Genomic DNA, 13699 nt, shown 5'->3' with positions numbered 1-13699 from the left:
ATGTTCACAATACCTAGCACCAGCACTGGGCTCCAGCGCTGACACTATAGGGCAATAGGGATTGGGTCCTAATTCCTCAGTAGGCTTTGTAGATTTGCTGTAAGTGAGTTGCAGGACCAACTTCCTCCCAGACATTTTGTTAAGTTGTTAAGTTAAGGTGCCTTTAAGTACAGCAACAAACATGACCTGGAGTTGAGTAAGCAATATCACTTGCACTTCTCCACTTCACAGAACTCAGGTACAGTAGATGTATCTTTTCATACTTGGAAATGCACTGGCTGCATTTGACAAAATTGAGAACTGAACTCCAAGAGGCTATTACTTACAGCCTCCTTTCCTCAAAAGAAGTGGATGCTGCTTCTGGTTTCTCTCCTGTTCCTATCTTTTTTCATACTATATCAGGTCAGGTTGGAGTATACACCTGACCCCTTTCGAACCCTTCCAGTATTGCACAAGCAGAATCAGAACCATATAGGTTACAGTAATTATGAAATGTATATAAGCAGGAAAGGTGGTTTAATATGTTTTAAGATCTTCACCTGAGTTTTTTGGAAGTGCAAGAGCAATTTTGACAGAGATATTTATGACACTGTTCTTCTCAAACTTGAATAGATTCAGATTAGGTTGGTAATGTGTTACTGGCAATCAATTTTAAAATGAAGAATGATGCAATGTGCTTCATGCTTGTATTTGATTTTCACAAACTATTACAGGTCACACACTTAAGTCCCAGCATGCTCTGCTGTGCTAAAAATGCATTCTAATTTTCCATTCAGAGATCTGCATGCATTCAGACACCCACATGGATCTCTTGTGTATTCTTATACTATCAGTCATTTGACTGGAATGATTTTATTGCCTTTTGTACACTGTCCTGGAAATATTTATATTATACTATATATTTTTATTTGCATGTTCGATGTATGAATGTACAGAAGAAAAACAAGTTACAAAGCAGAATCTCTCAACTGAAATGAAGGGAGAATTTCTTGCAGGCAGAAAAAAAAACTGTGAAGTTCACTATTGAGACATGAAGTATGTTTTTCCATACCTTTCAAATATTATGTGTAGGATATGTCAGAAAGCTGAAGCTCATTATTTTTACTTGGTGAATGTCCAGAATAACAGACTGTTAAGTCTTTATAGCATAACATTTCATTCTCTTTGACAAGAAATGAAACAATTCTATTCCCTAAATATCTACTCAAACTAATCTGTGCTATTAGCCCTTTGTATTGGCAACCTTCAGTCTCGAAAGACTATGGTATCGCGCTCTGAAATATTAGCCCTTAATTCTGTAGAAACAACAAACAAATGAAGAAGTAAGTTCAGAGCCTTCTCCTAGTGATCTCAATAACAAGCTTTTCACTATCACCAAATATCAAGCAAGCCAGTAGTTCCCAAATTCTCAGGGAATTTGGGAACTGATATAAGTGCCGGGCCGGGGGGGGGGGAGGCAGCAACGTAATCACGCCACTGGTGGGGGAGTAAAAGGGGTTATTTAGACATACCTAAGGCAATACGGCCACCGGGGGGGTAGTCCGGGGAGCCTGTGGACCCCTCTTCAGGGCTCTCCAAGCCACCAAACATCCGAAAATAGGAAAAAAAATCAAGACACTTCCAGTTTTTGATGCAAGTGCTCTCCCCCGCATTTTCAGAAGTTAGGCCCCTTAAAGGTCAGAGACAGGGCCTCCCTGGCTGGGGAGTTGCAATGCCCCAGTTTGGGAACCTCTGATCTAATCCAATCAATTGGATTAAAATGTACCATTTAGGGCGCAATCCTAACCCACTTTTCAGCACCAACATAAGGACAATACAGCTCTTAGGTAAGGGAACAAACATTCCCTTACTTTGAGAAGACCTCAGTGAGTGCTACCCAACTGCAGGATGCAGCACAGGTCCCATTGGCACCGCTATGCCAGTGCTGGAAAGTTAGTTAGGACTTGGGCCTTATGCTCACACCAGGTAGCTTTCCAATTTTCACTGATTCACACTCCTGTTGTAGCCCTCATGCCTCATTACTCTCCATTTCTGAGGGTTCACTGATCCCAAGAGTGCATTTGAGGGAATTTAGGGGGCTGTGGTATAAAGAAGCGGTGGAAAGTCCCATTGTATTAGCAGAACTCCATTCATGCTCCACTGGAACCAACCTTCTATTTTTCTAATTAAAGATATCGTTCCCTTCTATTTTCAAAGGAGACAAGAAAAAGTAACCAATTATAGTACAGAGAGTACTTTTTATTTAAGTTTTTAATGTATAAGTTATTCAGTTATCAAAACCATTTTTAAGAGTGCTATTAATAATGCCAAGTCCTTCAATACATAAGGTATGATATTTTCCAGTGCTAAGACAGTGCTTGCACATGGACCAATCAGCATGGAGTTCAATACAGCCCTGTTATCCTAAAGTGCTCAACTTTGACTGGATTTGGGCTAATGTGGAATCTTCGACACACGTCCATTGGTACATTTTGCTCCATAGGTAATTGTGCAGGTTAGTGCGGGTTACAGAGGCTTGAAGGTGGCTCTCACTGTGCACCCTGAGATCAGTGAAGGCAGGGCAGGAATCTACTTCCCACTCCTCTGTTGTTTGCCAGTGCAAGGGGCTGAAAGGTAGTCCCTAGCCTGGATCATGGGAACTGTCTCATATGCTTCCCGGCTCAGGGTGGGCTTCTGTGGCCCAGCTGCCTCCCCCCCCTCATGGGGTTGACTATGATAAGCTCACATAGCCATGGAATAGAGTCAGTGTGGGAACACCCACCTGGGGGGGGGGTCAGGCAATCACATGGCGACCCTTCTGGGAATTAGCCTTCACACTAAGGACTGTCCTTTATGACTGCAGGCCTCACACTTCCTCTCTGTAATTAGCCTTAATAAAAGAGGCCCATTGACCCAAGCCTGTGTTTTGTGTGTTATTGGGGAGTGCACAGGCAAAAGTGCAGCGCACAAACACACTCACAAACTAGAAAGGAGGTTTTCCTTTTTGAAGAGAACTGAACCTTTATTGGGATAGATAAAAATAATAAAATTAAAAGAAAAATAAAGTAAAACAGTTATAGTCATCAATTACCCCTCCATTCACTGTGAAATTACAGAAAACCCAAAATTCTGTCCTGCTAGGATCCCAGAGACAAAGTTAGCAACCTTATTCAGGGGCTTGGCTTCCAGTATGGAGAGAAGAGACCAGAGATTAATTGAATCCTCCCAACCCTGCATTTTGTTCAACAGAGGGGCCAGGTGTTTCTTACAAAGAACGTCATGTATAATAATGCATAATCATGTATAATAATAACGTAGTGGGCAGTAAAAAAAATATGTTTTAGGGTATCCACACAATTCCTATAACCAGAGCATTTTCTCTCTGAATGGGGAATGCACTAAACCTGCCCACTAGCAGACATTAGGGAAGGTTTTACTTTTTATGGAACATTGCATGTTGAAGCAGTTCATTTTTTAAAATGGTATTGTAAATACTATGCCTGGGTTAATTTTACAAAAGTATTTTGATGTTAAGTTGTTATAGATAAAGGAAGAGGGCAAGTAAATAATCAAAATATTTAAAAGATAGCATAGCTTAGCTTCTGGCCCAATCCTAAGGGCTCATTAAGTTTCCTGCTGCTGTCATAATTGCAGAATGTGCCACATACACATTAACTCACAGCTTTTACTGGTATGTGTGTGCATTAAGAAAGCCAATATCTGAATATTAACTCTTTTGGATTAAGTTGTTTCTTTAGTCAATTTAGAGCCCAATCCTGTGGTCGGTGGCACGGCTCCGTGCCGCTGGCCACAGTAGCAAACGTGCCATAAGGCATGTTTGCAGGGCTCACTGCTGGGCTCCTGCTGGTGCTAGCCTGGCTGGTGCTGGGTTAGCGCCGGGCGGTGGCCAAAGTTCTGCAGCTTGGCAGTCTCCTGGACCACCAGGCTGCGGAACGGGAGGCGGGGCATGGGGAAGGCATTCCAGGGAGGGGGGAGGCTGGCGGGGGTGGGTGGGAGGAGGATCTGCGGAGTTGAGCTCCACAGGATCCAGGGCGCTCATGCAGTGCAGGGTAAAGTGAGTAGCCCCATTGCAGGGCTGCTTACCTTACTCAGGGGAAGGGGACAAACATCCCCTTCTCTCAAGGAGCCTCCTGCGGTAGCGGGGGAAGCGCAGGATTCGGCGGCAGCCCTTTTTGGTGCCACCGAGCCTGGGCGCTCCAGGCAGCTCAGGATTGGGTTGCCCTTGCTTGCCTTTCTAACTGAAGGAAACACAATTATTTCTTCCCCAACCTGGAATGTCACCCAGTCTTAAAAAGCAAAAACCACTGAAGGCACCCATTTACATTAGCCTTTTGTTACTTTTTAGATCAAGTAATTCCTTCTTCTGTAGAAAAAAGACTGCAATCCATTATTTGAAACATCAATTTTAAGGAGAGATATACTGTAAAGCCTTTTATGTAACATTTGAAAAAATTGATTACAAATATTTCTGTACACTGTCACATTTAGAGTGCCATTTGGCAATAATGCAGTCATACATAATTGTATTTAAAATTTTACACAAAATTGGAAGTTGTGTCTTTACCTTTTTACTAACCTGTAAGGCTATCTGGACGGGGTGGAACCATTCTTTCATAGATATCATATTGTTGCGCATACTGCTCAATGTCTTGAATTGTCCTTTGTAATGTTGATCCCAAATGCTGTGGAACAGCAGTCATCCCAGAACGCTTTGGTGATGAAGATCCAACTTGGGTTTGAGGCGGAGAGCCTACTCTTGTCGGTGTATCATTCAGTGTAAGAGGTGAGCCGACTCTGACCGAAGGCTGGAATTGCGGAGTCCCTCCATTGGGGTTGGTCGTTTGTCTGGATGTTACTGAACCAATTCGGCGCACAGCTACTGGTGAAGGAGGTCTCTGTGTAGTAAATGGAGATGCTGCTCGTTGTACAGGTAAAGTTGTGGACGAAAACACATTAGAATTAAGAGACCGTGATTCAGTAACTGATGGTGAACCGTAGCCACTCCCTAAAGAAGTTCTGAGTGAAGCCCTTGAAGGGGAAACTCCAGTGGTTGTTACATATGAAGGAGACTGGGCCCTCGATGGAACAGAACTTACACGTCTCATGGCTCTGTTGGCAGCTATATTTGATGATGTCTGTTAAAAAGAAAATATATAAATATATATACACTTCATGAGGAAAAAATTAAGTATGAAGATCAACCTAGAGAAAACTTTCAGTTTAATTAACTATCAGTATATCTTTTCCCCCCTCTCTTGTATAGTACATTTCAGAGTACATTTGCACTATAAATGTAAAGTGCCTAAAGCTGCTTTAGTATTTTAAAGTCCCACTAATTTCAATAAGCATGTGTTCAAGTCTTTCTCACTGAAATCAACAAGAATGAAAAATGCTTAATTTTGGCTAAATCATGCCCAATGCTTTTTAGTTAATCTTATCACAGTTTTCGAGAACCTTGAGAATTCTCTATTTCACATTCTAACATGAAACAGAACTATATTTCTCAAGAGTTTCATGAAAGAGGCCATAATGGTAATACAGGAGTTACATTAGTGTCCTGCTATTTTTTTATTTTAAGTATGTCATTAAAATCCAAGTGGTAGGAACAAATTGCTCTCACAATTGGTCTTCTTCTCTAAGCTCCTTTGTCATTTGCTTAATAATACTTTTTAATTGCTATAAGACAAATTAGTAGTTTATCAATAGATCATTTTCTGCCTTAATTTTCACTACAAAGGAAATGGATTAAAACAATAAAAGAAAATGATACAGGTACTCAGAACATACAGCAGCAGATATTCTATTTCTTATTTAAATAATATCTCTTATTATTTAAAGAGAAATAGTTGCAAGAAAAAATTTCAGGCTCTTTCCTGACATAGTAGACTATTTTCAAAAAGGCATTCCTTTGTAAAAGACTCAGAAGGAGAAATAGTTACACCATGAATGCATTTGCCACTTGCATTTCCATAGTACTTGTACTAAAAGAAAATACAGCAAATTTTTTTGGATAACAAATGGTCCCCTTTGATTAATTTTTGAAAAAAGCTCTACAATTTAGATAAAAATCGGTTAGAGTGTTGCACATTAATTTGATATTCAGGCAATTTTTATTATATTCCACTATTTATTGTAAATTAATATCATATTGTTTACTGTAGTTCATTGGAATTTTCTTGTAGTTTTCTTGCAAATAATTAAAAAAAATTAAGTTGTATCCTAACTTAAGGTCTCATTCTGTGACTCAAAGCAGTTCCATTTGCACAAGGGGAAGCATTTTTTCTGATCTACCCTTGCCAAACACTATCTAGGGATAGTATGAGACTGCAGAGGGAATGGGAAAATTGGCAAAAACAAAACAAAAAAACCAGCACCATGTATTCAAAGATGTGTTCCTTATGGGGAATGACACCTTAGAATATAAGCTAAATAAATTGATTGTGGACAGCTTTATAATAGCTCAAATTATAATTTTTATAATCAATCCAATGAAGAGCAACCATGCGTATTTATTTAGAAGTAAGAGCATAATCCTATGCTTTTCTACTCAGATGTAACTCCCATTGTCTTCAGTGGTACTTACTCTCAGGAAAGTGTGGCCAGGATTGCAACCTAACAGCCCAATCCTAACCAAATTTTCAGCACCAAAGCAGCTGTGCCAAAGGGGAATGTGCCAGATTCTATAGTGGTTGGGCAGTCACAGAGGCCTCCCCAAGATAAGGCAACATTTGTTCTGTTTCCTTAGAGCTGCACTGTGGCTGTATTGGCACTGGAAAGTTGGTTAGGGTTGTCTCACGAAGTTCTATGGTGCTTACTCTCAAGTAAATACGAAAGCATTATAGCTTAAATGTTGTATAAAAACCATTAATTTAACAGACATAATTACATTGCAATTTATCAGCTAACATTACACTGAACTAAAAAGCTGTTATGATTTAGTTACGTGTACCTGAACTAAAGCTTGTCCTTCCGCCCTTGAACTTCTCACCAAATGGTTGTTATTAGCTCCAACAAAAGAATGCTGCTGTCTGTTTTCTCCCTTTCCCAGGTTCTGACTGTTATGGAAACTGCTTACTTCCTGGTACCCACTGTCAGAGTAGGAGTTCATCTGTGTTGAACTTCTAGAGTTACCCACTGATCCTGCAAACATAAATGAGACTGACATTATTACATACTTATGATTAAAAAAATTAACTGAACTGAAATCTCCATTTATTTAAAATTTATATAACAGACCCTCACTTTCATGGAGCGATGTCTGCTCTGGTGAGTAGAGATTTCCTTGTTCTGGCTCTGTTCCAACATGATAAGAAGTGATATGAACACTCTCAGAGGTTCTGAGTTTATTTACACTTGTGTTTGGCAAATCTGAAAGCAGAGATTTGTTAGTTAAGGATATTATTGACATCAGTGAATCTCTTCCCCCTCCACTGCATAATTTCAATGGGTTGGAAAGAGGCTAAGTGCACATGGAAAATAGTTCCCACATGAGAATTTACCCATTTCTGCTCTCTATAGCTGTACCCCGTAACCCCCCAAAACTACAATAAGCGATGGGGTGTGGTTAGTAAAGGGAATTCCCAAAACTGGACTGAGGCATCTTCTGGAACTTATCCTTCAGTTCCCCACACGCCATTCCTGAGGGTCCCCAGGCTTTCAGAAGTAGTTTTTTTCAGGAGAGCAGGGAAATTCCTTTATTTCTGCACATACTTCTTGAAACTCAGTCCAACATTCCTATTTAGTTTTATTATACATACCATCTATCAAAGATAACACAGAGTTCAGTACGACAAATAGAAAAAACAGAGCTCTAACAAACTTATTTAAAAAGTAATGAATGCCTAGCTATTTAATAGCATTTTTTATGGCACCCAGTAGTAGTAGGCAAGACCCAGAGGAGGCTTCTGGGACCTCCTATTGACACCACCCGCACCACCAAGGTGAGTTTTTATACTGTTTTTGCTTAACAATAATTAATAATTTGATGGGGTTAATAGAACATAACCCCATTGTTAAGTGACACATAGTTGTATTTCCGGTTTTTTAGGTTTAGGGATTCCCCCTCCCCTTAGTTAACACACACACACACACACTTTTAATTTTAAGAAATTAGGATTCATCCCATTTTGTTCCTCCCAGCTGATAAAAACCACAAATGCAATGCTATCCCAGGTTCAATCCATGGCACGGCCAAGTAAGGCTGAGAAAGACCCTTGTCTGAAAACCTGGAGAGACGCTGTTAGTCAGAGTACACAATATTAATTTGGATGACTTAGTTTAAATGTATGCCAGCTTCAAAGGTTAAGGCTACAATGCTATGCACACTTTTCTGGGAGTAAGTCCCATTTAACATTATGGGACTTACTTCTGAGAAAGCATGCATAGGATTGCACCCTAAGCCATATAAAAAGAACAGAAAAATCAGGTCTGAAAGCAACTATGCCTCTCAGGGGTCCACACTGCTGCCGTGGACTCCTTCAGGTACTGCATAGCAGCCCAGCAGGTTTTCCATCACTGCCAGACTTCCAGGAACATGGAGATTGGTCTCCCAGGCTTTGAGCAGTTTGGCTTAAAGGGAAGAGTATCTGAAAAAAGGCTACAGAGGGTGTAGCTCTAATGTAATTACCTTCTACAACTTTGCATACATCACACTTTGCAACAGGTTCTAAAACTGTTGGAGAAGTTTCCTGATAATGGTGTCATCCTTAGAACACAATTGCAACACCTCCCTTTTCTTAAAAAATATTCCCACAGAAAAACAAGGTATGCCAACACATCCTACAATATTACGCATGATCAGCATCATTGTGATTTGTTCATGGTGGCAGAGAAAATCTAACAGTATAACCATAATTCTCTATGATTTTTGCACTGTGATAACTTCTAGAAGGGTAGTCACACAGGTCTGTTGCATTAACAGCAATGAACTAAATTTGTTATTTCTTAAGATGCCAGAAGTCTCCTTGTAATTGAGGAAAGGAAAAAGAAAAATTAGGGTATTTAGAAAGTTTGGGGCTTAGGAAAGTTTGGATTTAGGAAGAAAGGAGAAAAAATACAAGGGGTTGAGATACTGAAAGAAGGACTATTAAAAGAAGGAGGGTTTAAGAAGGAAAAAGGAAAAAACTGGAGGGGCCCAATGTTTGTAGTTTGCTTACCTACAAAGGTTCTTTTCGCTCAACGCCTAAAGCTGGCTGACTTTAGACATTTTCAGGATTTTGAAAGTTTACATAATGCTTTTTTGTTGTAATGCTATGCAACTATCACAACATAAACATGGAAACTTACAAGAGACCTTTTGCATTGTGATCAGTGGCATAGCTAGATCATTTGACACCTGAGGTTCATACATTTTTGACACCCTCCGCCAATACAACAAAATTAATTAATCTGGGGTACATGCCCGGGTGGGAGCCCAGGTCTACCCGGTCAGCAAACTTCAGCCACAGAGACCAAAGTTCAACAAGGAGTCCAGGTCTACCCAGCAGGTAGCTCTGGGCTTCAGGTCTAGGTGGGAGACCAGGTCTGCCCAACCAGCAAACCTCAGCCTCAGAGGCTGAAGTTAAACTGGGAGCCCAGGTCTACCTGCATGGTTGACCTGGGCTCTGGAATTAAGAGTGCTCATGCACCACCCCAAAACACGAACCCTGGATATGTCCCTGACTCAGTGACATACTGCCCATGCATCTGGAGGTTCAATGTAGCCATCATGGTTAATAACTACTGATAGACTATAGTCTACCATGAATGTTCAGAATCCCCTTTAAAATTCATCTAATCCAATGACCAACAATACCCAACTTTCCCACAAGTGGCATCACTAGGGTTGTGTCACCCCACATTTATTTATAGAACAGTGCAGGTTACCAAACTAATCAGTAACTGACAAAAAACAGTGGCCAACTTGATGACACTCACAAAACGGAATAGGAGTTTGGGTATTAGCTCTGATGCATGGAAAAGGGAGCTGACTCATTATAACATCTTATTGGTTCCACGTTGTGTCATAACAACATCTTATTAGCTCTCACAACACCCAGGTTCATTGGTCAGTTTTGACTTAAGGAAATCCTCTTATTGCGACATAAGGCAATTGTGTTTCCTTTTCTGGTTATTTGGCTACAGCTTTTAATAGGACACAGATATTTCAATGCAATTTATTTCGTTGAATTCTTCTGTAAATTATACATTGAAAGGTATATAGCAGGGGTGCCCAATATGTCGATCACGAGCTACCAGTAGATCTCGAGGCGAAATGAGTTGATCGCAGGCTTCTCTCCCGTCCATTCGGTACCTTGCATGCTCACTCGCATTCCTGGGAGTGAGCCCCGCCCTGGGAGTGACGCTCCCTGGAGTGACGCATTCCTGGGAGTGAGCCCCTGGCAGGCTTGTGAGCCCAGGGAGCGAGCCCAGGGAGCCAGCACCTGGCAGGCTCCTCCCTGGGAGAGGAGCCGCTGGCAGGCTTCTCTCCTATCCACGCATCCCTGGGAGTGAGCCCCATTGACTCTACTGGGGCTGACTTACCTTTCCCCTGTTTTTGCACTGGTATGTATGGAGATCTGCCCCCCCCCCCAACTTCCATCTGTTGGTTCTGTGTACAAGGGGTTTTGCACTGGTCTTGCTGTGATGTCTATACAGAGATCTTCCCTCCCCCACACCTTTCCCCTGTTTTTGCACTGGTATGCATGGAGATCTGCCCCCCCCAACTTCCATCTGTTGGTTCTGTGTGCAAGGGGTTTTGCACTGGTCTTGCTGTGATGTCTATATAGATATCTTCCCTCCCCCACACCTTTCCCCTGTTTTTGCACTGGTCTGTACAGAGATCTGCTCCCCCCCCACTTGTAGTGGAATCAAGGAAGATCTGGTGAGGAGGTAGATGTGGTGTCAGCAGTGGCCCCTTTAAGGGTAAGGCCTGGGCATCCAGCAGAGTGTGCTGCACAGCTGCAGCCACTTGAAGGCAATAGGGCCCTCAGGGATGTAAGAGCACCTGAGGCAGGAAGGGCTCCACTTATTTATGTGAGTCAGCCTTTTCCTACATGAAGATCATTAAGTCCAAGTACCGTTCCACCGTGACTGATGAACATTTGGAAGTGTGCTTGAGGCTGGCTGTCAGCAGCTACTATCCGGACTATGCATCCTGGGCTGATTCACTTCAGTGCAAGTCATCAAAGTAAACTCAAGTAATTACAAAAAATGTTTATAGTTAATTATGTTGTGTTGTACAATATTGGCTCATGCAAGGTACACCAACATACACTGTACACATAAATGTTATATGTTATGATGGCGCAAACATTGTAAAAAAACTCTGGTAGATCTCCGGGCCTTGCTGGGTTTCAAAGTAGCTCTCGAGCCAAAAAAGTGTGAGCACCCCTGGTACACAGCATGATGGTATTATTCCTAATAACCGCGATTTTAGTGATTTTGGTCACTAGTGGTATCATCCCCCTGCAGCCTGCGGGAGCCCCCGGTCCCCCATTTATACACCACTGATTGCGATAACTACTTAATATTATAACAAAAACAGCAATATATTTAGTCCTATGGAACTCTTCACCAGGTTAGAGAGTAAGCAAAAGGATGGGGGGAGGAGGGCACATCGTGAATGCCTCAACAGTGAGCTTGTCAAATCTAAAGATGGAATTTAGGGAGGCTTCTGCAGACACAACATATGCCAGGGTGTGGAAAAGAGGCTAAATACCACTCAAGCTAAAGCCAGCTCAGCAGACTTAAAGGAAAAGTTTGCTATAATGTGCTTAATTATTATTTGGCAGCAGGTCATAAAGCTATCTAGATAGCCGTACGGGAGAAGGCAAAATCCACCAGGAAATTCTCCTGTGCAAATCTTACTGAAATGAAATGGAACAGTGCAAAAGTAATGAGGTTTGGCCAGGGAAACTTCCCACCAGATTGTGCCCTTTCAGAGTGCAAGCTTTCATAGTTACTGTTTTGTATAACTCAGGAAAACAATTATATTAACTCACAAACTTAAAAAAAGAACAATTTGAAAGGGATGGTGCACAGGGAAAGCTGCTTGCTTGCCTGGTTGCACACCATCTGCAAGTCCCTCAATGCTTCAAAAAAGATCAAGATTGGGTGTTGTAACTGGAGACTGCTTGCATTGACCTACTCAATTTCTAGGTTCTTACCAACTCTGATTCTATGACAAGCAAGTTTTGCTGTGTCTAAAATTACTATTTAACATGTGACTTTTCTAATCTGTAGACTTGTACAGCATAATTTTTTTTTTCATAATTCCTTTGCATGCTAGCTACAAAAAGACCAGGGAAATTTCTTTAACCAAAACCCGGATTGAATTAGTAGATGCCATAGATATATAGGTTCTCAAACTATCATAGCCAGAGGCAACAGCACTCATGGTTAAAATCACTGGGTATATAGGCTGGGTATATAAAATTCCAAAACAACTAATGTTTTTAATTCATCAAACATTAGTTGTTTTGCAATTTTATGGCTGGTATACCCAGAGATTTTAACCATGAGTGCAGGTACCATAGATGATCATGCAAGTTAAGGAGCCTTGAAACATCAAGAATCTGTTCTCTCCCAACCAAGTAGATTGGATTTGGAACATGTTCTCTTGGCATACTTGGAGGGAATCAAGATGCTAGAACTGGTAGGTAGGTCCGTCTGTAAGACAAACTGAACAGCGAGCAAGAATTTTTTCTTACGACTGGCTGTCCTCATTGCCATTAAGAACATTTACTGGAGGAAGTGGAGGGAGTTGGAACACCACTCACCAGCAAAGGAAGAAGAAAGCCTGAGAGGTCAGGGTGAATCCCATAGCAAGGGTAGGTAAGTGATAGCAGAATATTTTTTGTCCCAACACAAATTTTTGCACACCCTCATCACACTGCTGCCTAACTGTGCCACAAGCCCAGAATCTGCATTATTATTATTATTATTAACAGTATTTATATACCACTTTTCAACTAGAAGTTCACAAAGCGCTTTACAGAGAAAAATCAAATAACTAAATGGCTCATATATAACCATATATAAATGGCCAAATAACTAATGGCTAAAAATCATGCACATGTGGGCAAGCAGACAGTGCTGTCCAGGATCATAATCCTGCAGATTTGAGTGGCAGGAGCAAACTTGTTCTTTTCCTGTACCATGGCACTCCAGAAGACAGGCATAAGGGGAGAAGAGAGACAGGAGGTGTGGAAGAGAGGAAAGAAGGAAGGCAACAAGGAGGTCAGGTAGAATGGCATATGCAGTGGCAGGGACAAGGCAGTGGTGGTGGTGACACCTCCCTCCATTTGCTGCCTGAAACAACTTCCTCACTTTGCCTCATGGCATAAGAACAGCCCCACTGGATCAGGCCATAGGCCTATCTAGTCCAGCTTCCTGTATCTCACAGCGGCCCACCAAATGCCTCAGGGAGCACACCAGATAACAAGAGACCTCATCCTGGTGCCCTCCCCTGCATCTGGCATTCTGACATAACCCATTTCTAAAATCAGGAGGTTGCGCATACACATCATGGCTTGTACCCCATAATGGATTTTTCCTCCAGAAACTTGTCCAATCCCCTTTTAAAGGCGTCTAGGCTAGACACCAGCACCACATCCTGTGGCAAGGAGTTCCACAGACCGACCACACGCTGAGTAAAGAAATATTTTCTTTTGTCTGTCCTAACCCGCCCAACACTCAATTTTAGTGGATGTCCCCTGGT

At 41.7% G+C, this 13699-nt stretch overlaps 1 protein-coding gene across 4 annotated transcripts in view; it reads right to left on the bottom strand.

Annotated features, from left to right (window-relative positions):
* PKP4 (plakophilin 4) overlaps positions 1-13699 on the bottom strand; it is a 156293-nt gene that overhangs the window by 41168 nt on the left and 101426 nt on the right. For 3 of the 4 annotated variants that reach the window (XM_066612025.1, XM_066612027.1, XM_066612029.1), the window contains 3 exons: positions 7237-7368; positions 6950-7140; positions 4577-5135 (listed from right to left, as the gene is read on the bottom strand). In XM_066612025.1, coding sequence (XP_066468122.1) covers positions 4577-5135; positions 6950-7140; positions 7237-7368 — 882 coding nt within the window. The remainder of the gene's footprint in view (positions 1-4576; positions 5136-6949; positions 7141-7236; positions 7369-13699) is intronic. The other variant, XM_066612026.1, reaches the window with a different exon arrangement.

Source organism: Tiliqua scincoides, chromosome 1, assembly GCF_035046505.1.
Source record: "Tiliqua scincoides isolate rTilSci1 chromosome 1, rTilSci1.hap2, whole genome shotgun sequence".
Lineage (NCBI taxonomy): Eukaryota > Metazoa > Chordata > Lepidosauria > Squamata > Scincidae > Tiliqua > Tiliqua scincoides.
The sequence above is the reverse complement of the archived record's forward strand: the minus strand, read 5'-3'. Positions and strand labels throughout refer to the sequence as shown.